The following is a 24,730-nucleotide window of genomic DNA, read 5'->3' on the forward strand; positions in this document are numbered from 1 at the left end:
AGAATTATTTAATACGTTTATAAAAATTAAAATTGATAATATATATATATATATATATAAAATTAAGTTATACTAAAATATAATTGATATTCAATTTTAATAAATTTAACATAAATAATTATGATATATAAAAATATAATTAATAATTTAATTAGCACATATTATCTTTATATAATATATATATATATATATATATATATAATAATGATTATAGAAGGGAAATTAATAATCTATATTTTATTTTATGAATTATTTTCTATTCTTTTATAGAGATTAGGAGGTGATGGAAAGAGGAAAATTACGATGACTTCAAAGGTGGCCATACAACATTGCCTTGTTGACCATGCATAGGTGAGTCTCTTCAATGCACTATTAAATAATTGGTTGTAGTTTATTAGTTGAGCAATGGTAGAGAGTAATTGGTTGTAGTTTATTAGTTGAGCAATGGTAGAGAGTTAAGTTGTGGGTGTTTTCTCGAAGTTGTGGATATAGTTTTGTGTCAAACATTGCTCGAATCTTAAGAATTTGTATTTTTATTTTCAGTTTACCCACAGGTAAGATATTGTCTGCTTTGGGCCAAACTCTCACGGATTTGCTTTTGGTACCACTCCAAAAGACCTCTTACCAATGAAGGTATTTTATGTGTATATAAACTCATGTTCATTTCTTGTTTTATATGATGTGGGACTTTGTTTGTACCCAACAATCCTCCCCTCAAACAAAGGACTATGGTTCTCCTACCTCCACCTCCCCTACAACGGAAGTCTTTTCTTATCCTCGAGTACACCATGCTCAACATTGAGCATCTCTTTGCCCTCTTTCACAATCCATGGTCACACAACACTGAGCATTTCTTGCTCTCCACCTCTCATGATTTATCTGGCTATCTGCCATTGGCCACCTGTCAAGGCATCACTTTATTATGGAGGGACGTACTCGTATGAGCCCGGTCACCAAACCTGAACCATGGGCTCTGATACCATTTGTAGGGAGGTTCAACACACACATAGATCTCCACACTGGTAAGATATTATCCGCTTTGGGTCAAGCCCTCACAGATTTGCTTTTGGTACCACTCCAAAAGGCCTCTTACCAATGGAGGTATCTTATGTGTATATAAACTTATGTCCATCTCTTGCTTTATCTGATGTAAGACTTTGTTTGTACCCAACACTTGGAACCCCTTCATCTTAACATACTAGAGTGCAAATTTTTAAGTTATTAACAAACATAAACATTTCAAATGACAATTTATTCAGACAGTACTACAACTTTCTTTATTCACACCTATTACATATATGACGTATTATGAGGATGTCGATATAATATTGTAGAATAGATTACAAACTTATATTAATGAAGGGACTTTACTTTGACTAACCATAAATGATATTGTATCTTCTTATGTACGTACTCGTCCTATATTATGTCATATTTTGATTTGACTTTATTACTTGTGATAATAAATCTTTAGTTTTTTAAGTTTTAATATTCAAAATAAAAATATTTAATTTTTTTATACCAAATATATTGTATTATTTATTTATTTCAATTAATAATTTTTTTTTGTTTAAAATTTTGTTCTTTAAAAAAAATAAAAAAACAATTCTAACTCATCTAAATTTTATTTTATATCACTTTTAACATTAAGGACAATTTTGTAACATTCCCTCCACAAAAAAGAATATTGTCGGAAAGGCCTAAGAATAAAAAAATACTAGAATAATGGGAGATGAGGAATGATGATTCACGAATGACCAAAGTTAGGTTGCGCAAAAGATGTGGCTTTTGTAGGAAACATGACCACAATGGAAGTCGTTGCCCCATAGCAACCCAAGCAGGTCCTGTGCATTGCAAGGAAGCACACCAACATACTCCATCATCTGAACCAGTTATGCTATCAACTCAATTTTTTGAAATATCACATCAGGGTAAACCTGAAGCCTAAAAGGGTGTACGAATTGGAAAACCATGAAGCCTAGGAATGTCATTATGTAATAGTTGAAGGCTACAGACATTATGTAAGAGTACATGTACCAAAACTTATTTCCCGCTTTTAACATGTCTTCTTAAGAACAAAAGTTAATGGAAGATTCTGATTTTTTTTTTGGTATATTTATTGTTAACTATGATGTGGTTTAAGATTCAGTTTGGTTTGTTTTAATTATTTGCCCAAGCATTGTTCTTGCTGCTATGAGGGTTGTTTTACTATATATAAGAAGCTTCACAAATGGGCTCCTAATGCTCCTCTACAACAATGGCATTATAGTATGAAGCATGACAAAACTTTTTATGTTATGTTGTTTGTTATTGCATTTTTAACAATTGTATGTTCTTTTGACCATTACAAAAGAGCCTAACTTGTTAATTGTAAAAGACTAAATCATATTGGTTAGATATTCTGTTTTGCTTGTCTTTTATTATGTTTCATTTACAATCTAAGAAATTGAAGCAACCAAGTCATATATTGAGACTCGCTTAGTTCGTTAAAATTGGGAACATTTAGTTGCATAATCATGGCTTAATTTCTAAGATATATCTTTTCAGGTTTTGATAGATAGATTGGTATTTAACTTTACAGTACCTTATCAGTAAAGTTGACAGTGTCAATATGACAACAAGTCAATATTTACATAACTTTCATTCATTACGATACAGTTGTCAAAATTTAGAAGTAAAGTTGATAGGGTATAAATTTACATAACAGATTATGATACAATTCTCTGAATTGCTTTCCTTTCTTAGATATAAACCAAAAGTAACAAACAATAGAAACTTTTCAAGTCAAAATAACTTTTATTCTTTACGATAAATAACAACGTCAATTACACAACACTAAGCTTAATGTATTTCTCATACATATTACATCTACATTGGATCTAAGTACAATGAAAAACACTACTAAAAGGCATCATGGATTTCTCATCCATATTGTAACTACAATTATGTTCATCAGATAAACGACACTACCCACCCCTATCAACACCTTAATCCATTTTTTCAATATCTTAACCAATTTCTCAAAATCACTTATAATCTTCCATCCACCTTCCATTTCTTCTCTGTTGACGAAAGAGATAGTCTTTCCTTCACACTTCACACTCTTATCCCTTTCCTATATCCCATCATTAGGAGACCATCTGAAATAATTGCAACCACCATCTTCATTACCATTTTGTGACAAAAAAAAACACCAATTGCATCCAACAATGGTCTGTTTTAAAAAACAATAAAAAAATACCATACAATCCATGTTCTTTTACCTTGTACTTAGGGTAGCCCCAAAATTGTTTTCCTCTGTTCTTAGTAGTTCTCGCAATTCTTAAAACAGATTTATCTCCACAAAGGCAAACGAATGATACACCAACAATTGTAGATCCTCCACCACCACCACAAACGACATTAGGGTTTTGCTTCTGTCACTCACTACATGAAAAAGACGACACAAATAGGTCATCTTCAAACATGTCTTACTTCAAGAATAACGAACACTCTCGAACAAGAAGCACAAAGTTTTCCCTTTTTATTAGGGATTGAAGCAATTAGAGATTCATAAAAATACGAAGTTTTTCCAACATTTTTATTTGAAAACAACTGAAATTCACATAACGACCAACATATGTTAGCTATGTCATTTAAAAACCAGCATTACCATGCCACGTCAACCTAACTATAGCACTGTTAGACTCAATTTAACTGCAGAAGTCTAATTTGAACAATTTTCAAAAAATAAAGACCCAATTGAAAAAATGAGACCAATTTGAAATTTCAACACCAAATAGGAACCTCGTGAATGATCAAACCTTCTTACTATTATTATACATACATATATATATATATAGGCTTAATACCTCTTTTGGTCCCTCGAAAGAGGGGTTGTGTTCAAAATGGTCCTACCTTTTTTAAAAAGTAACAAACGATCCCAACTTGTGAAAAAACGGATCAAGTTAATCTTTTTTGCTTACGACATCAAAAATTAAACGGTGCAACTGTCCCCCTAGACAAAACTTAATGATGTGTCAATTTTATGTGATTGCGCGGTAGTGTTAGGTTTATTGACGTGTAAAATTAAAAATGGGAGAAAAAAATTGAGTATGTGGAAATGTACTATGAGAGAGGTTAAAAAAAAGAGGGGTTAGGGTTAAAATGAAATCGCTATTTGGGATTAAACATTCTAGTGAAAGTTGTGTTCAAATTGGAGTCAGTGTTTATCTTGTTGAAGGTTAAATTTCAAGTGGTCTCTGTTTGCATTTGTAGGGTTTGGATTGGGATGTCTGATGACAAGTTTCAGGTAGTGGTCCACAAAATGGCTTATATCTCTATTTTGTGTGACAGGTTGGAAGCATTAAATGTGATAAGGAAGTCTCGTTGTGTAAAGAGCTTGACATGTATCCAATAAATGCTCCTAGAATTTTTGTTTTTTCTTACAAGGAGAATGAAATAGGTTCTTTGGTGGAGTACAGTGGACACTTGGCTGCTAAGAATTTGAAGGCTTTCGTTCAAGAACACTTGCCAAGGTTTTCCAAGCGAACCAACTTGAATAATCTGGACCAGTTTAGCACTACGGCAAAGTTGCCTAGCGTGCTGCTTCTCTCAACCAAGAAGGACACTCCAGTAATTTGGCGTGTTCTTAGTGGCTTGTTTCACAAACACATTGTTTTCAGTGATGCACAGATGTGTAAATGTTTGACGCCAAACACATTATTTTCCTCTGTTGATTTCCTATTGGAAAAGTCATATACTTTGAATGTTAAGATTTAATGTATACATTGAATGATTTGTAGGTTGACGATGTTTCTAATCCAAGAATAAAAATTCTTCGTTGGTTGGCTACCTAATGGAGAAAAAAGTGTTCTGAAAACTGGGATTTCTGTAAAAGATTTAAAATCTGCAGTTCTCGATCTTAGTAAAATGCTTGATAGTTTTGTAGAGGCAAGTAAAAAGGAAGCATCAGCATGGGACGGACGCAAAGATCATTCGCCCCATCTATTGGAACACGAAGAACACCCTTGGGAAGAAGCCATTCTTATCTCGTCACAAACACTTTCTTCACATCAGACACCGAGTAAGACGAACCCAAACCCTAACCCCTCTTTTTTTAACCTCTATCAAAACATTGTCAAGTAATCTATTTTTTTTTGTCACAATTTTAACCTTACTGCCACGCAACTGTCACGCAATAAAATAAACTAGACATGTCATTAAGTTTTGTCCAGGGACAACTGCACCGTTTAATTTTTGACGCCGTTAGCAAAAAGAATTAACTTCGACCCGTTTTTTCACAAGTTGGAATCATTTGTTACTTTTTAAAAACGATATAACCATTTTGAACACAATCCCTCTTTCAAGGATTCAAATAGGTATTAAGCCTCTATATATATATATATAGGTGTATGTATATTATATCAATTTTAATTTTTATAAATGTATTACATAATTCTATATTAATATAAATTTGTATGTATGGTTTATGGGATATAGATTTTCAATTCAATCATAAGTTTAAAATCATAATTTAAATTAACTGTGTAAATTTGCTTCATATTATGTGACATTTAACTTAATTTATCTTGATGTAATTTAAATTCTAATAATTATTTATGATTGTCTCAAAGTTGAAAATCATTTTACACAGTAATATATATTTTATTCTCATAATTAATTGATACATTGTTTTTGTTGTTTCCATTAAAATTTCTCTGTCCCTTCAAATTTGGTTTTTTTAATTTTTAACAAGCAAGCATTGGTTTCTAATGAAGAACATAGGACCCACCTGACGAGGTAAGGTAGTTCTTCCACCCTCAGCTTGTCTGGTTTGGTTTGGTGAAAGGAAGAGGAAAAGAAGAAAATAGAAAATGGCAAGTGCAGAAGGGTTCGTGGAAGCAGATAATGCAGAGGCTATTATCACCAGAATTGAACACAAATCCCGCAAGATCGAAACTTTACTCAAACAGTACCAACCCCTCTACTCCTTTTCTTCTCTCATCACTGCATCCATCAATTAATTCTCTCTATTTGTTTGTTTATAATCATCATCATCTGTGGTGTGTGATGCAATTTCAGGTATAAACCTGTGGAAGCTCTTAAAACCGCCCTTGAAGGCACATACGCCATCATTGGGGATGAGCGTTGCAAGGTTTCTCCCTCACCCCTCCTTTTGTTTTTGTGTATTTTTTCTTACATTTTTTTTTCATCTTTTTGGGAAGAAAATTTGATACTTAACTGTTCTTTTGTGATAGTGTTTGTGTTTGCATTTTATTTGGATCATTGTGGAACTGAAGGAGTGTTTAATTAGATGGGAAAACTACCCTGATACTCATGATTTCTTCGAAATTCACATAAAATTCCTGGCTTTTTAATGTGGCCCCTTTTAGGAACACATATTGTAATGCCTCTCATATATAATTGAAGTGTCTTTGTAATTTATTTCAAACAATTAAGGAGAGATACTGTACAAAAGCAAAAGTAAGATCATGTAATTTCAAAGAAATCATGGGAAGTGCCGGTGTAATTTGTTCTTCTTATTATCATCATCATTCATAAGCTCTTTTGAGCAACCAGCAATGTCTGGTTTGTGTCCCCTGTTGTTACTTTTGGAGATCTCGTGCAATTCAATTGATGTTTTCTAATTTCTTGAAATCATACCATATTTTTCATGTATTTTGGATTTCTTTTTATGTTTTCTTTTTACATTTTAGAGTTTGATGCTTAAATATCTGTGCATACCTTTGATTTTGATTGCTGAGAAACAAAAACAATGTTTCACCACCCCCTTTAAATCCAAGTTCAACCTGTAAAGACTATTCCTTTGATTACATTTACAATTGTAATGGAATTTTCTGTAATATGTTGAAACTTGAAATTGTGGCATATTTTAATTTACCTTTTGTCTTTTTTTTTCCAGTCAGCACACTGGCTTGTGGTGCACAGAGCTATAATGGCTATAAAAGATGTGGATGGGATGCTTTCTTCATTGGATCCTGAGTACTATGATATCCTAATGAAGTGAGTGGTGAAGTATATCTTGCTTGAATTCTTTTTTCTTTTCAGTTCTAATTTGGCTAGCTTGTCATTTGTTTAGTACAGCATTGCTTGCATGATGTTAAAATTATGAGGTTTATAGTTAATGATCATTGTAGTTTGGCTTGTGTTTCATCTTGCAATGTATGTGCTGCACTAGAACAGTTACAACTTGTTGAGAATCTAAGTGTGAATCTAAGTTCCACATTAGATAAAATTAGGAAAGGTAAGCACTATATAAGAATAAAAACTCATAAACACATTACTTTAAGGTTTTAGGTTGAGAGTAATATCAATATCTTATGTAGTTGGACTCAAGTCTCATTAGTATTATTGTCTTCCCGATGAAAACCTCCTCTTTAAAGATCCATCACAGCTAGATATAGGAATATGGACTGTAATTAACATAGTGCATATATTTTTTATTTTCAGAAATGGAATGATAATCTTTTGGTAAAGTAAACCTGTGATGTAGATGGTGGGAATAACATTTTAAAGGGATGTTTTATAGTGTGGGGAAATTAACGGTTATTAATTAGGAACGAAATGGCATAATCTCTTGATCTTCTCTGCTATAAAATTCTGCATTCAACCTTATTTCATTCTGGAATTCCTGTAGGCTGTTTCTGTCCTAATTTTTTAGAAGCCTTCTGATTTCTGTATGTGTTATTTAGAGAAAGCAAAGTTCATATAAATTTTGTAATGAATATTATCAGGGATTTTATTGGGGTTTGTAATATATAATTCGAAGGTAATTATGACAAACTTACAGTCCTAATAGATTAGGAAGTTACAGTAATATGCATATCAGACTGCTTTTAGCCATACTAATATGCAGATCATGCAGTTCCTGTAAAGTTTAAAACCTACAACAAAACACAAAATTTCCGAAAATATCTGTCTTACAGAAGAAAAAGAATAGCATGTCTATGTCCAGACCACAAAGAAATGCCTCTATCCACTGTTTTTAAAGCCAGACCGAATGATCAGGTTTTTAAAACGTCACCTTGGAAGCATTCTTTTCCATTTCTGCATCTGGATTCACTAAGAGCGTATCCTATTATTTTCAAAATAAGCATATTCCCTGTTCCCTTTACATGAAACCAGTTTCTAGCTTCTCTTCCTTTCCAATGCCTAATGTGCTTTACAACTTGTTTAGCAAAAAGAACTCCACCTAAGATATTCCCTCAACAAAAATTCTTTGAAAACAACACTTTCTTCTGTTCTTTCACATTTTTAAGAAAGCTAAGGCCTTAAACGAGTCTTTAATTTAACAATATTAATGTTAACTGTGGTGGATAACTACTGGTATTTAACAATATGATAGTAACTAGTAGATTGCTAATGATATTCTTGCACCATTTTCTTTCCTAAGAGGTTATCTTCCTTAGGTACTTGTATAGAGGCTTAGCTACCGGAGATCGTCCCACATGCGATCAATGTCTTCGGATTCATGAAAAATTGACAGAGAAAGCAGGACTTGGTTGCATCCTACGTTTCCTGACTGATACTGTAAATACAGTTTGATTTCTGAACTACCTTTATATTTTAAATTTTTGTTCTTTTCCTTTGGTGTTTTTGATTTTTCTTGTCTATGCAAGACTACAGCAATCAATGTAGTGAAGTATCAGGGATTGTTGGATTCAAAGTAATATGAACTTTACCTTTTCAATACTCATTGAAAAATCTGAAACATCAAAGCACTTTTAGAGGAGCTTCTGACTTCATAACTTACCTCCAGCATTGTCACAAAACACATTTTTCCCTGACCTATAGAGTTTTGAATTACTTTTGGAGAACTTCAATACATTTTGATTGTAAAACTGTAATAAGGCAGAACAAGGCAAAAGAGTCATTAGCTGAGAGGGCGTTCGGTCCAGAATAACTAACACCTAATTGAAGGATAAGGAATAATATTAGAAGGAGCCATTTGAAGAGAGAGGTGGAGAAAAGTTGTTGGAAAGGATCCATTCTATCTCTCTCGAGATCTTCTTTTTGTCATACAATTTTCTCCAATTTTCTTTTCCTTGTTCTGCATATTTTACTGTCAATGTTTGGTAACACGGATTTTTCCCAAAATGAGAATGAAGTGCAGTACCATTACAAAAACATTACAAAATGAGTAAATGAAGGGACTTTTCCTTGTTGTCTTACTGTTTTTTTTCTTGTTGCTGGACTGTACCCCATTACAAAAACATTCTTAAGTGGATTTTGTAAGTTGGCAAATTCATTCTTTTATTTTGCTTATTTTGAAAATTTAATTGCAGCTTATGTAACATCCCAAAAATACAGTGTAAAACCATATACGAGAGTCATCACATGTTAATAATAATGCAGATCAGTTCTACACAGAACGATATACTATTATGGCCGAACGACCTTACTTAATAGCAGGGAATTAAAAACTAAGGCTAGTTACTACTAGACCGAACGTTTTTACAAAATACACTAATACCGCACGATTTTTACAAAAGAGAAAGCCAACACCAGACCGAACGCTCTCAAGGTTCGGCCTTCACTTCCGTTACGTCTTCCAACATTTCTTCCAACAGCTCATCTCCCTCTGCTCACATCCACACGAATGATCATTGCAATAGAACAACAACAGGACGTACAACACAGACAAAAATGATAAATAGGGTAAGCTTATGTAATTTAATTTATTCAATCACAACATACAACATATAACAAAACCAACAACGACCACATCATAATTCATACATCCATGCATGCAAAGAACGACCACATGACTCTGACTGTCCGGACTGTATGAATCCTGTGTAGCTACGACGTTCGTGCACCTAGGTGCCCAAGTGATGTAGTAATTGGGATACGCTCAACAGTTGCCACCTGAGGTTGTTCTGTTTCGTCCAAGTTAACCTTATGGACTAGGACATCCTGCATTCCCACACATGACTTACTCCTCTCTACATGAGAACGAGTAATCATGGAATAACCACTTTCATACTTTACCAATCAATAACCACTTTCTGAGATATTCCTCCCTGGAATACTCGTTCATAATCAAACTATTTCATACACATCACATTTCAAATTCTCTCATACTTTATCATCCACATATTCAAATGAAATAAGATCATACGTTCTTATCATAGCCCAAGTACGACTGGTATAACGCTTCTTAGAAACTAACAAGACTGAGCGCTACTCATCTACTTTAATAAACAAACTCCTAAGAGTTTAAACTGAATGCCACGAAGCCTAGGCCGAGTACTAAGACTCTAGGCCGAACACCTTTTTAAAGACCAACACTGACTTATACTAAGTAATAATACTGATGAGAAACTATGAATTAACAAACGCTATCTAGTTTGAATAAAGACTCTGATTCTAAGCACAGTAATACTATATTACAGAAAACAAGACCCAGCGCTTGGTTTAAGACCGAACCCTGTAGAAACCAAACACTATTGAACGAGCGCTGGTCCAAGACCAAGTGCTTATCAGGAACGAGCGCTACTGAGACTGAAAGATTGGTCCAAGACCAATCGCTAATAAACTCACAGAAAATGAATGAATATATATATATACAATTGAGCCACCACTTATTCTGAATGAAAAGAACGATAATGTCTACGACCTTGAGTAGTATATGACACGTTAACTAAACTGTTCAGGAAGTCTAAAGGAGAACTACATTTAGGCTGATCACTCATATTTACATTCTAATATTATAACACGCTCGTTATTACCGTAATTCCTTGTATAAGAGAACCTAATATAGACGGACGCTCGACCAGATTACCACCTTTACTCAGAATACTACAGTTGACGATCAATCCCTATCTCAACTCAATTCACCATATGCATCATTCATCCATCCACACGTCCAAACAAGCAGTGCACACATATCTCATATTCATCAAAGAAATCAAACAATGTATCATGCAAACATGCCAACGTTCAAACAAGAATTTAAATCAAATTATATAAGCTTCCCTTACCTCTAAGCGTGACCGAACATTCACAATTTAAACAGAATGGCTCACCACCAATTTCTTAGAAGACTACGATCACGATTTACAAAACTAACCACATGAAAGACCAGAAAGGCGTTCAGAAATGGGTTAAGGAACTCATGTAATTGGAAACTGAGTTTGCATGTACAGAGAAAAACCACTCGGCTGAGAGAGGTGAACTTACCAGTCCAAAATCCAAAACTGATCGGTTCAAACGAACGCTCTCGACGCCGGGAGTGTTCAGATGGTGTCTGAGTGGTGATCAGAAGAAGAAAAGATTAAGATTTCTTAGAGAGAAGTAGGAGATTTTAGAGAGGAGGAGGAGAAAATGAAAGTTCAGACCTTTGGGAAAGAAGGGTGCATGCAGAAGTGGCGTGCATTTTTGAAAACTTTGAGTTTTACTTCTACCGTCAAAACCGAACGTCCAATCTGCATCACACACTTATCTTTTACTGTCTGATTTTCGGATTCCCTTCTTTGACACATGTAATTCACTAAGATGGGATTTTGAGTGGATTTTAATGGGTCTGACAGCTTATGTGAGATTATATCTATCTGAGTTTTACGTAACATTATATCACTTGAAATAATAACATGAACGAAATTAATTCGGAAGAAATAAAGAGTATAAGAAGACTATATTAATTACACCTACACCTCCATCTCCATCTCATTTTTTTAGCTTATTTTCTAGATATTTCAGCTATCCAAGGGACAATTTTTGTTTTACTTTTAAGAGGTGTAATCCCCAAATTATCCATGTATTTAATTAATATATTACAGCCATAATCAAGCACATACCCTATTTTGCTGATTTACTACGTATAATCAATTTTTTAAAAAACAATACTCAAACTTATTGGCGTAAACAATAAAGTTAAACAGATAAAAAGTTATTATAATTTATTCTAATTGTAATGTATTATCAAAATAATCTAACATGTCTAGAACACACTAAGGAGAGCTGTTAGTGCTTTTAATGCCTAAAGAATTGTGTAACCTCAGCAGAAAAAGTAAAGAAGAAAATGAACTCACATACACATTACACTGAACATCAACACTTGGTAACTGCTAAATAGGCTTTATATTACTATATGTTAGGTAATATTATCTTTAGCAGGAAACAAGAGCTTAAAGTGGAACAAATAAATAGTTGAAGGGTTGTTAGTTGATCAAATTTCACACGGCACCAGCCACACAGACAAATTCTTTGTAAACCAATCTGATAATAAAACCAAAAACCAAAGTCAAATCCAAAAGGGAAACACTCTCAAAAACAGCATTGGCCAAAGTTACAACTTGAAAGTTGTAGCCATGGCTCTGATATGGTCCATGATGCTACCTTTAATCATGCTTGTTAGTTACTTCCCTTTGAAAAAACTTTAATTTGACACACACACACACATGATGATGATACAAGCTCTGTCACCACTCACTAGTGCGTAACCACATTTTTTTTACCTTTGGTGTTTACTGTTCAGTTCTTGAAAAAGGGTATTGGAAATCCACATCTTAAGGAGAATGAAGTGTGCTGAAAGAGCCAAAGTTGAGTCCCACAATCTGACTCACCCAATCCCATGTCCCAAGCATATTAGACCAAAAAAGATGGGAATCAGAGCAAAAGATGCAGAAAATCATTTCTAAATGAGACCACACTCACTATCCCTTCATGGGAATCCCTTTGATTCTGTCACCCTCCCATATCTTGCACAAAATCCCACCTCTCATCTCACCATGTGGCATCACAAATCCAATGAAAAGGAACAAATAAAATAAGATAAAACACATTATTCTAACTCCCTTTTTCAATCTTTCCAAGCTTAACATATGAAAGCACTAACTGCTTTAACATATCCAAATTTTACACATCCTAAAGTTCACTAAAGCATGTTCTATTCAGGCTCAAAATAAAATAAGCCTAGACAAAAAGAGTTCATAGCCAAAACCATGATGATTCCATTTGCTTCCCTTTTTCCTCTTTACAATCCCCACCTTTTTTTACATTCTAGAAATTAGTTTTTGGAATGTATTTTCAAAACTGTATTTATACAATCCAAAAACTAATTTCTAGAACAATATTGTGCATTCTAGAAATTAATTTTTGGAATATAAATAAGAAAGGAAAGTGCAACAAAAAAATAAGGGAGCAAATAGAATTTCCCAACCTCAATACCTAGCAAGTAACCAACATCTAACATCTATTTTGTTGATTCATTTCTGTCTACCACCTAAAAATGTCTTAGCTTCAATCCTGATCTTTACCCTACCACCACAGCCAGGAGTCATAAATTATGGTGGGGGACGGTGCTGAATTGACATCGCCGCCCAAGGGTTGACAGGCACTGGCCGCCGGATGGTAGGGCCTAATGGGTTGTGATTGCCTGAAGGCGGCACAGAAGGCATGGAGGCCGATGAGGAGGATGCAGATGAGACAGCAACACGCTCACAGGAAGGGCACATTGTAAGAGTGGTTGGAGGGTTCATGTGCATGTAGAGCTGTGGGGAAAACTTCAATGCTCTTAGCTCTTGCACTTCCTTCTGTAGCCTCCTATTGTCATCCGTTAGATTCTCATAGCACCTCTTTAAGTATTCACAATCCACTTCAGTCTGCTTCAGCTTGGTCCTATTGAACCAAAAGCATTGACATCACTTTCTTTTTTTCATTACACAATGCAAGACAAAGTAACACGTGACATGACACACAACAACAAAGCCACATCAATTTTCGTTGCTAATCACATTTTACTTTACTTTATAACACTTTATTAGTTTATCATTGTAAAGTTGGAAATTTGTGTACTTCCATTAACTAAAGAAAAAATGAATGAACTCAAGTAAGCACCAAAGGTTCCCAAATTTGACTTCAAAATCCATCATCACCAAATTACTGCATGTTTGTCAGTGCTGTGGGCCACAGCATACACATGTAAGTTATTTACACATGCCTTAAAATCTAAACCATCCAGAACTTTATATACTTTGATGTCTCACAAAATTTGTGTTATTGATTACATTCAAATTGGTCAAATCTCATCATGAAAGTTGGAGTTGTCTTGAAATTACTGTTAAAGAAGAATGGCATTGATGGGGAACAACAAATCCTTTTAACTAGATAACAACACAATGGGGCATACATGTTATAAAAACTTGTTTGAAGAAAGACAATAAACAATGTCACAACACAATATTCATCATTCAGTAATCATATACAAAAGTGTCAAGAATGTCCCCTGGATGAAAATCCTCACCTTGCTCTTCTGTTTTGAAACCACACTTCAACCTGTCTAGGACTCAGATTCAACTGCTTTGCCAAAGCTTGCTTTTGTTTCTACAAATAACAAAAATAATTTTGAGACTAAATGCCAGCATTGAATCATACTTCCAACACAAATGAATAATTCAGAATAAACATCATTCTATCCTGAAATTGTAAACAAAGTTTGATTTAGCAGCTGATATTTACAATTTCAATCACTTTCCCCAATAATTTTACTGTCACTTTGTGAAAAGAAAAAAAGTCAGAATGATTTATCACAAAAGTTAGACATTAGAGTCAATTTACACTAGATTAAGAAGTTATACTAAAATAAGGGCTTTTCTTCGTTTATTTGAAGAATTCATGCAAGGCTTTAAGATGACCCCAACCACAATTTTAGCCACCTGTCAAAAGGTTCTCAGTTATGCACAATTTCTGCCAAAAGGTTCTCGGCCGTGACCACAATTTCGGATGAAAGTTGTATGGTTTCATCTTGCATCATTAAGACCACCATTTTGGCTGGAATGTAATGTCTTTGGTGTTATATTTTCAGCTTCAAAGTGTTCAGTTCTAGGTCACTTTGACCACACTTTCAGTCAAAATAGCGCATTGCATAAACTTCAATCTAAATCAAACAACACCGAAATCACTTGAAGAAACAGTATCTAAGTTTTGTGGTTACGAGTTTGATTATTCCAAAATAGGCATTATTATTGCAATAGAAATTACAAAAATTTTATCATCTTTGACTCACAGGATTCAGAGTGTTGTGTTCCTTGAATGTTTCTTCAAGCACCAAGGCCTGTTCTTTCAACAACCTCAGTTTCTTCCTCGATGTGTCGCCATCGGCATCAACACACCCTCCGCCATCATCATCTTCGCTTCCTCCTCGAGAACATGACCCTCTTTCATTCTCCTCTCTTTCGCTCCTCTTCGCACTGATGCTCGAAACTGCACTGTTCGGTGAAGACACACCGTTCTCCTCGTAGCATGGTGCCACCGATGGTGGTGGAGGTGGCAAGTTGACGTCTATTCCAAAGAAGAACGGTAGTGGCTCAGAGCTTCGATTGGTCACATGAGAGGCACCTTAGCAATGATAACATGCGTGGTTTAACAAAGAAATTTCAAAGGTTATAAAAAATGAAAAAAAAAACACCTTGTTCCTGTTTGCATGATTTTCTACTAATACATCAACAACAACAAAAATCAAGGATGAGTGTTCTTCACAGCATGAAAATTATGAGAAATGGGTTTCTTATTTAAGCAAAAAAAAGTGTGTATGAAAGAAAAAAAAAAGGAAAGTTTTTTTATTTTAAAAAATAAACATTTGGAGGAAACTAGAAGCCAGGGAAAGGGAACAAGTTAAAAGCATGAAGAAATGAATTGAAAAAAATGGAGAGATTGTGATTAGAAAATTTACCATGGAAATGGAACAAACTATTGAAAGAAGAAGCCCTTTGGTTTGGAACAGGTTGAGGAGGTTTGTGCATTTTGAAAGGGTGTTGTTCATTCATGTTATTATCATCATTTTCTCCCCATCTCAAACTCAACCCCAACCCCAACCCATCATCTTTTTCAGCCATTGTTGTGTCGAAGTGAAGACTTTTCTTTGATTTTGGACTGTGTAGAAAAGATTAGCAAATGGGGTAGACTTTAGTGGCAGTGAGGAAACTTTTTGAAGAACAGGAAAAGAACAGAACACAGAAGTGTGTGTATATATCTATAGATATATATAGAGAGAGAGAGAGAAAAAGAAAGAAATACTACTGAAGAGGGTGTGAAAGAGAAAACTGAGAAAGAGTAATAGGCACAATAGAGTTAATGATGAGATGTGTCAGACAACCAAATTGGCTCAATCATCATATGACATGGCTTGTACTGGGTACTACAAAGCAACATTGTCCTATGATGAATTTCAAAGCTTAGATACATATACCATGAAAATGTGGTTGCTTTTTAACCATGGTTGTGTTGTGCTGTGAAAAAGATGAGAATGATGCATTCAAGTCTTGTTTTTGGAGTTCCGAAATTCATTTATTGCATAGGGTTGAAGGGTAATTAGAAGAAAAGTAACTTACCTAATTTAGGATTTTTATATTTTTAAGTTGACCAACTTTAAATTTTATGGTTTTAGTTACAATGCACTTTAAGATATTTTATATACATTTGTTTAATCATGCATTACTACCTGCAACCAGTTAAAGATATTTTCTTTTCCTTTTATTAAAAAACCAAATAGGATAAGAAATTTATAGTCGATTAAATTTTGTTGGCTTGTGTTATTTAGTTTTATCTATTAATGTTAATAACATGTATTATTTTTAGCTCATTTATCTTAATTTTAATATTTATATTTAAAGAGTTTAATAACCATGTATGACCAATAAAAACAAATTGGCATGCACATATTTTTAAAAGAAAAATTAATTAATTATTGTTTTAATGGAGGAATTACATCAATTATTGTTTGAGATGAGAATAAAAATAGAATTATTTTAGGTTAATAAAATAAAAAATACTCTTACTAAAAAATAAAGTACAATAATTCTAAAAACTATATTTTTTAATATAAAAGTAAAAATATAGTATAAGATAATATTGTAGCAGTTTCAAAAATTTGTATCCTGATTTACAAAGTATTTGCAAGAAAACTATATAATTTTTTTATACAAACATACTTTTCATTTAATAATAGTGTGTAAAAAGATAGTATAAGTCAATATATACTTATTCATATATATATATATATATATATATATATATATATATATATATATATATATATAATTTAAAAGAGTAGAATTGAAATCTAATACTAAAATAAGAAAATAGTAGAAGTAATATTAGTTATTATTGATGTGATTTTTTATTTAAAGCAACGTTTAATTTGATAAATATAGGTATTTTTATTTATTAATCTTCTAACTCTTTTTAAAAAATGATATTTCTATAAAATCGGTAAAGTGATAATTTTAATTTATTCTAACATCAAAATTATACATGTTCAGTGCAACAAAAATAGTACAAAATGCCAAAATTTATTTTGATAAGTTATTTATATTAAGAATCATAAATTTTATTATTATTTTACCAATTTATTTATTCATTTATTTATGATAGTCATGTGATTTGCTTTTTCATGGTTGACTGTTGAATTTGTAGAGCAGAAGAGGCAGAAAAAGATGTGGTTTCACTTTGGAATCATGACCTCATCATAGAGATGATGATAGATAGCTAGGTGTATGTTTATGTGTCATCATTAAATGGGTCCCACTGTTGCTAGATATAAAACATAAAAGTGACATTAATTATTATAAAATTTCTCTAAGATCTCCCATATTTTTTCAAGTGAAATACTCAAGGCAGAAATGTGTCATAAGTGAACCTACAATTGTAACTAATTATTATATATTAGGTTTAGTAATAACTTATCTGTTTACTATTTATTATGAAAATATTATCACATTATTCATTATAATATATCCATTATATTTATGTAATTATTATTAGCATTCGTCATAATATATCCACTATTTATGTAATTATTCTATATTTTGATTTTGTCATTGTTTTTATAAATTATGGTAAATATAAGATGTATTTATTCAAAGTTTTGAGATAGGTATTAAGATATATATGTTTTCTAGTATATACTTATAATATAGCTAAAGAGGATTTATAAAAGTTGGTCATGTAAGAGATGTTGATAGTAAAATGAGATTTTTTTTTTTTTTATATATCTGTTTACATTATTTGAAATTATAAGATTGTGATGTGTTATTGTCTTATTAACTACTTAAGTAGAGGAGTATATAAGACTTTGAAGTGGATACTAGCAAGTATGAATGAAACATTATTATTAGACATCATAATGTATAAATGATTTATCTATAGTAGAGTTGTTAAAAAGGAGTTTGTTAGTGTGTTGACATTGGAAAGTTTATTTTTGAGTATATGTTTATGTTGTTTGGAACTATAATTAGTTAAAAGGTTAACTTGCAATTTGTTATGACCTTATTTACTAGTCAAGTAGAGTATATTGCACTCACAGAGAGGGTTAATAAGAAATTATGGTTTAAAGGGATGATGGGAGATATAGACATTTTACAAGATTGTGTGATTGTTCATTATCATGGTCAAAATGTTATTTTTCTAGTTGATTATCATATTTACCTAAAGATAATGAAATACAAAAATGTTAAACTACACTTCATGAGAGTCATTTTTGAGTTTGAAGAGATCAAAATTGAGAAGATAAAATTGGAGGAGAATCCCACTAATGTGTTTAGAAAGTCTTGCCTAGACTGAGGTTCAAGTAATGCTTGAAGTAAATTATTATTCAAAGATAAAATATTTTTATTCAAAGTCCTCAGAGAAGCTACATAAACTTTTTAAGAAGAGAAAGAAAAATTGTAGTGTTTATTTTATACCAAATAACTTGTAGTCTTGAAATTATTCTTAAATATGTATAAGAGGTAAGAGATATCCTTTTAGAAAATTAGAAAATATTTATCGATGAGCTTTGAATTAACTAAATATTTCCTTATTTCCAAGTATTGATACTAAAACTTAAGTACTGGATTATGAACATTTACTGGGTTACTAACTTAGTGATCAACAAGTCAAAGTGTGAAAAAGTCTTTTCTTTTCTTTCATGGTCATCTCTACATCCATAAAATATTTATAATACGATGCTTGTTTGGGACATTCTTTTAAAGATTTGAATGCATGTATGTAGATTTTGTGTTTGTGGAACCATTAATGATTTTCACTACTAGAAAAATCATAAATAGTGAATGAATTTTGTGATTAAATATTGTAATCATTATTATTGGTAGTCAATTTTATTTTTAAATTAGTGATTTATTTAGAGATAAAACTTTTATTCACTAAACCAATTACTAAAATCAGACATTGTTTTAAAATTAATTATTTAAATAATAAAAGAAAGTGTGAGACAGATCATTTTATCTTTTATCGTCACTCAAGTGCTAGATGTGTCTACTTCATAGTCATGACATTGTTCTTACAACCAGTGACATCTCCCAGATGAAACAACATATTTGTCACCATTTTCAGACCAAAGATCTTGACAAACTCAGATATTTCTTGGGTATTGAGGTGGTACAATCCAATGATGATATGTTATACCTCAAAGGAAGTAGGCATTATATATGCTGGAGGAAACTAGGTTGATGAGCCTACCAAACTCCTGCCAAATCAGGGTGAGCTTATGTCAGATCCTAAGTAGTAAGAAGATACTTAGAAAATTGACATTATCTTTGCAGTCACTATGTTAAGCCAATATTAATTCCCCATGTGAAGATAATTGAAACGTAATCATTCGTATATTAAATTAATGGATTTTCTAGAAAATGATTGTTATATGGTTCCAATAATCATACAATAGTTGTTTGTTATTCAGATGCTGATTCGGCAAGATCTCCTTCTGATAGAAGATTCACTTCTAAATATTACGCCACCATTGATGGTAACTTGATTTCTTGGAAAACCAAGAAACAAAGTGTTCTCGCAAGATCTAGTGCAAAAGTATAATATAAAGTTATGACCTTAGTTGCTTGTCAACTTGTTTGACTTAAGCAATTGCTTACAACGTTACAATTTGGAGATGTCACTCAAATGACACTTATATGTGACAATTAGACTGCTCTCTATATTAGTTCTAATTTTGTATTTCATGTGAGGACCAAACACATTGAGATTGGTTTTCATTTGAAAAAATATTATATATAGAGAAATCAAGACTCAGTTCGTTAACTCAAGTGATCAGTTAGAAGATATTTTTACTAAGTCTCTATGGAGATCCAAAATTGATTATCTTTATTACAAGCTTGATACATACAATTTACATGTACTAACTTGAGAATGTGTTAGATATATTATATTTATTTTTATCTTTAAGTTACTTATCTTTTATTATTTTGTTATTATTTTTTAGTTTGTATTTTGGACTTAGTCCACATTTCCTTTATTAGAAATAAAATAATTTATGTGCATTTTCTACGTAATCTTATACATAATTTTCACTACATTCATACTTTTATTTAAATCATAAAATAGGAAAATAGCATATTACATACATTAATAAAATAAAAATTATCATGTAAATTTCTCCTTAAATTTGTTCGAATTTATAGTTATTAAAATAATGTCTCTTTCTTTTTTACATTCCTATGATGTGGATTTTTTTAATAATGTGTTTATAATTTTAATGAAAACTATTAATAAATATCATCTAAAAAAAATTAATTAAATTGTAAATAGATATTTTAAGTGAACTATTATAAATAATTTATTATCATAATTTAATCTATTATTATAAATCAACAATAATTTATTATTATTATTATTATAAGAGAGTAATAAATTATTTTTTACGAACTTTATAGATAAATGAATTGTTAATTGGTTATTTTTAAAATAATTGGTTAAATATAGTAACAATTGAATATAAGATACTAAAGCATGACATTAGTATTGACATGTGATATTGACATTAACACATGATATTAACACTGACATGTGATACTGACATGTGACACTAATTCCGCCTTGACACATGACACTAACATTGTCATGTGACACATTGTTGACTTGACACATAAACAACTTTATTTAAATTAAGAAAATAATAATAATAATAAAAACATAAACTGACATGTGGCACACACGGTTCATCTTTCGTTAATAATTTAGACGGTGTCATGGAAAATACTAAATTGAACATAATGTACCAAAATAAGGACTATATTAAACATTCAAGAAAAATGAGTCTCACATGAAATAAAATCGATAAAAATAGGGACCAAAAGAATATTTAAGTCAAATTAGTTATTCTAGATACAACATTATGACTCATCTACCATATATAAAACAAGCAAATAATTTCATATACACGTATGTTTACTTTCCTTAAAATTTCATATGTTTTTAGTTAAGATCAATTAATCATCATGAGTCCATCTTTTTCTTTTATGATATGCTACTTTTATTGTCCGTGTTATATTAATTTATCCTTTCATTTTAATCTTATTTTATTCACACCTTTTCACTAGGCCTCATTATATCATTTACAATATTATTAAATAAATGATCCTCAATTTCTATTTTTATGGCTAATGTTAATGGTTTACGTACAGGTAAATATGATGACAATATCTAAAGTAACAATGATTTTATTGTCAATAATGATGTTGCTTTTTAGCACAACACACTTAGTTGTTTTAGAGTATGATGAAAACCATATCAAATTAACTACTATTTTTTTTTAAATTGAAGCAGGACTAGAGAAAATGGCAATGAAAACATTTTTAGATATTGACTTTTCAAAGGGTCACATTGTGGTCAAGAGTCTTGATGTTGAAGTAGTTAATGAAGATGGTAATTTTGTACCTTTGTATGAAGCTTACCTTCATTGTAACTCCAGGAAAAATAATATACTTAGAAGGATGGTTTGGGTGTGAACAATATTAATTAAAATAAGAAATGTTAAGTTATATAGAAATGAAGTGTAGTACAGTTGGTTAGAACTCCTTATTATGGGTTGAAGGTCACGTGTTTAATTCTTGTTGTGTGCATTGGATGTGTTTTGATTATGATTATTAATTGAACGTGTGGTGTGTGATTAGGTTTGTAATGTTTGTGGTGCATGCTTATGAGAAGATAAATGTGATAGTTGTTTGGTTTGGTGTGTTGTTTGGAGCTTGAGGGTGGTGTGTTCAAACCTTGGCTAGAGAAAAGATATAGTTTTTTTTAGGTTTTGCAATTCATATAGAAGATGAAGAGTTGTAGGTAGATTCATTGAATCTGGTCATAAACACAAGAAGTAACATGGTTTTTTAGGGTTGGAGTTTCTATTTTTTGTTTTATGTGTGAGGGAGAGCTAATAGAGAAGGAGAATAAAGAGAAAGAAGAAAAACAAGAGCTTAAGGAAAACATTCTCTGGAGGTAACTTATTTACATTCAGTAGAATAACTTATTTGAATAAACCAACAAAATGCATATATGAAAAAAAATAATAGATTACATCTATCAAATATATATTAAGAACTTCACTCAATTTCGAAATCTGTTAATTAGTCCAAATTTGGTATTCAATTACAAATTTCGACTATACTAAATATTTACAAATTTAGAAATGTAAACGAATGTGTATCTTTTTTTAGTAGCACAAATTGCTTGAAGGGAACAGGTGTGTTGGTGTTGTGGTGACGAGGGATGTGGTGCATGTGGTGAGGGAGAAATGAGAAAGGAATTTCTTTATGCATGGATGCTGAGAGTAAGGTTAGGAGAAAGGAGAAAGTGTGAGAGTAAAAGTGGATGGGTAGAGTAAATATAAAGTGAGATGAAATTTGTTTTTACCCTTATCAGAAGGCCAATTCAAGGATTTTAAAAAATTTAAAGGTACAAGAACAAAAGACTTGGAGAAATAGGAAGAAAGCCCCCTCATTTATATGTCAAAATCATGAGGGTTACTCCCTCCACCACCACATGTTGCTCCCTGTGTTTCCTCATTCCCATTTTGCCCTACAGATCAACGAATATGAGAGATTCGTTTGGCCTTCAACGGATCTTGACATCCGTCAATGGAAATCAAGATCCGTTTGGTCTTTCAACGATTTTTTTTAAACAAATTAAATAATTATAATTAAATTAATAAATAACTTAAAATCTAAAATTATATACTACACATAAAAATTTATACAAAAAATTAAAATTAATAAACTAAAACAAAAAAAAATAAAAGAAGCCAAACGCGAAGGCTTGAACGGATATGCGAGATCCGTTGGTCCTTCAACGGATCTTGACATCCGTCGACGAAAATCAAGATTCGTTGAAGGTCGAACGGATCTCTCATATCCGTTCAAGCCTCTCCGTTTGACTTCTTCTACGTTTTCAAACAACAGCGCACAAATACCATCATTTCTGGAGACGAAATCAACCACAAACCACACTCTTCTTCGCAAACCAACCACTTTGGAGCCTACTCAATAACAATAGAAGCATCGAAAATGAAGGAGGAAATGAAAATTACAAATAAAAGATGTATTAGGAGGAGAGGAAGAAGAGAGTGAAAGAAAAAAAATAAAGTTTGTGAGGATATGGGGGATGTGGGACTGCGATAGTGAAAAAGAAAAATAGGAAGAGAGGAAGAAGAGAAGTTTGTGGTGTGAGGGTGTACGGCACTAAAGAGTGAAAGAGAGTGATATTAGATTAAGATTTTAGACTTAAATAAGTAAAAATAAAAAATAAATATTTAAATAAGATCAATTTTGAAAATAAAAAAAGTTGAAAAGATACCAGAGTAACTTGTGTGCTGGTGGATGGAGTAACCCTCCAAAATCATTGGAACAAGTGAACAAATTTTAAGTTCAGTCGGCTCATTAACAGTGGACCATTAGTGTAAGGCTTTTGCTTCTTAAACCTCCGAAATTACTAATTACACCCCTCAACATCCAACCTCTTGTATCACGCACCACCACCGTCAACGTCTCCACCACCACCCTCGTCAGGTTGCCGCTGCAAATAAAGACCAAGAGAGTGAAAAGGCTGCATTGGAAGAAAAAGAGAAAAATGCTAAAAAAACTAATTCCAAAAAAATTATTCTCAATCATATTCCATATATTTCGAAAAAAAAAATTGAAACACATTTCACGTATGAATGTTCTCAAAAACTCATATCAGAATATACTTTATCAATTCTAGAAAGTCATTTCAGAAAATTCTATTTTGAAAATTGATTCTGAAACATAGAAAGCTCCCAAAATATGTAATCCTGAAATTACCTTGTTGAAAGATAAAGTCGTGATCTCAAGAGTTTGGTGCGAGAAGAAATTGAGAGGTGCAAATAAAAGTCTTCTTGTAATTCCAAAATATATAAATAATTTTTTTTTGAAACATATTTAAAATCTATATCTAAATGTTATATATATAAAGAGAATTTTTTTTCGTGTCTATATTTATTTTTTAAATGATTTTTTAAAATTAATATAATTATTTTATCAATTTAAACTTTGATCGATTTTAAATTTAATTAGTTTTTATTCGACTATTTTTTCAAAAGTTAATTATTTTTTTAATTGTAAAATTACATATAAAATAAATTAAATTTATTTACAATAAAAAAAATAAAATAAATACACATGCTTATAGTAAATGTGTTTGTACTGGTGTGGTGCTGTTAAGATGAAGGCTGTTAAGATGAAGATTGTTTTTTTTTTCAACATAATCTTATCAATATTTAAATATTAGTCACGATTTAATAAACCAAAATGTCTACAGTTTTTATAAAATTTCAAAACTATTATGTATTATAGGTCAAATTAAGTTATAAATTATTAAATTTTAGAGTAAGTACTATAAAAAATTATATCAACAACAATTTGTAGAAATTATTTTATATGTTAGTCCATGAATTTATAATAAGTTTGTTTTTATTCCTTTCCATTATCAA

At 31.7% G+C, this 24,730-nt stretch overlaps 2 protein-coding genes across 2 annotated transcripts; one reads left to right on the top strand and one right to left on the bottom strand.

Moving 5' to 3' along the window:
* The first annotated feature begins 5,724 nt into the window (after window positions 1-5,724).
* LOC108347070 (actin-related protein 2/3 complex subunit 5A-like) lies at window positions 5,725-8,695 on the top strand. Its single transcript, XM_017586185.2, has 4 exons — window positions 5,725-5,953; window positions 6,064-6,136; window positions 6,905-7,005; window positions 8,412-8,695. Exons 1-4 carry the CDS (start codon window positions 5,856-5,858, stop codon window positions 8,545-8,547), a joined length of 408 nt encoding a protein of 135 aa, XP_017441674.1. The 5' UTR covers window positions 5,725-5,855; the 3' UTR covers window positions 8,548-8,695.
* A 4,125-nt stretch (window positions 8,696-12,820) lies between these two features.
* LOC108346934 (homeobox-leucine zipper protein HAT3) lies at window positions 12,821-16,291 on the bottom strand. Its single transcript, XM_017586005.2, has 4 exons — window positions 15,677-16,291; window positions 15,011-15,342; window positions 14,249-14,328; window positions 12,821-13,623 (listed from the first exon to the last, which is right to left on the bottom strand). The coding sequence occupies exons 1-4, from the start codon at window positions 15,837-15,839 to the stop codon at window positions 13,290-13,292; spliced, it is 909 nt and encodes a 302-aa protein (XP_017441494.1). The 5' UTR covers window positions 15,840-16,291; the 3' UTR covers window positions 12,821-13,289.
* Between the last annotated feature and the right edge of the window lie 8,439 nt (window positions 16,292-24,730).

This window comes from Vigna angularis, chromosome 9 (genome assembly GCF_016808095.1).
Source record: "Vigna angularis cultivar LongXiaoDou No.4 chromosome 9, ASM1680809v1, whole genome shotgun sequence".
In the NCBI taxonomy this organism is placed as follows: Eukaryota; Viridiplantae; Streptophyta; class Magnoliopsida; order Fabales; family Fabaceae; genus Vigna; species Vigna angularis.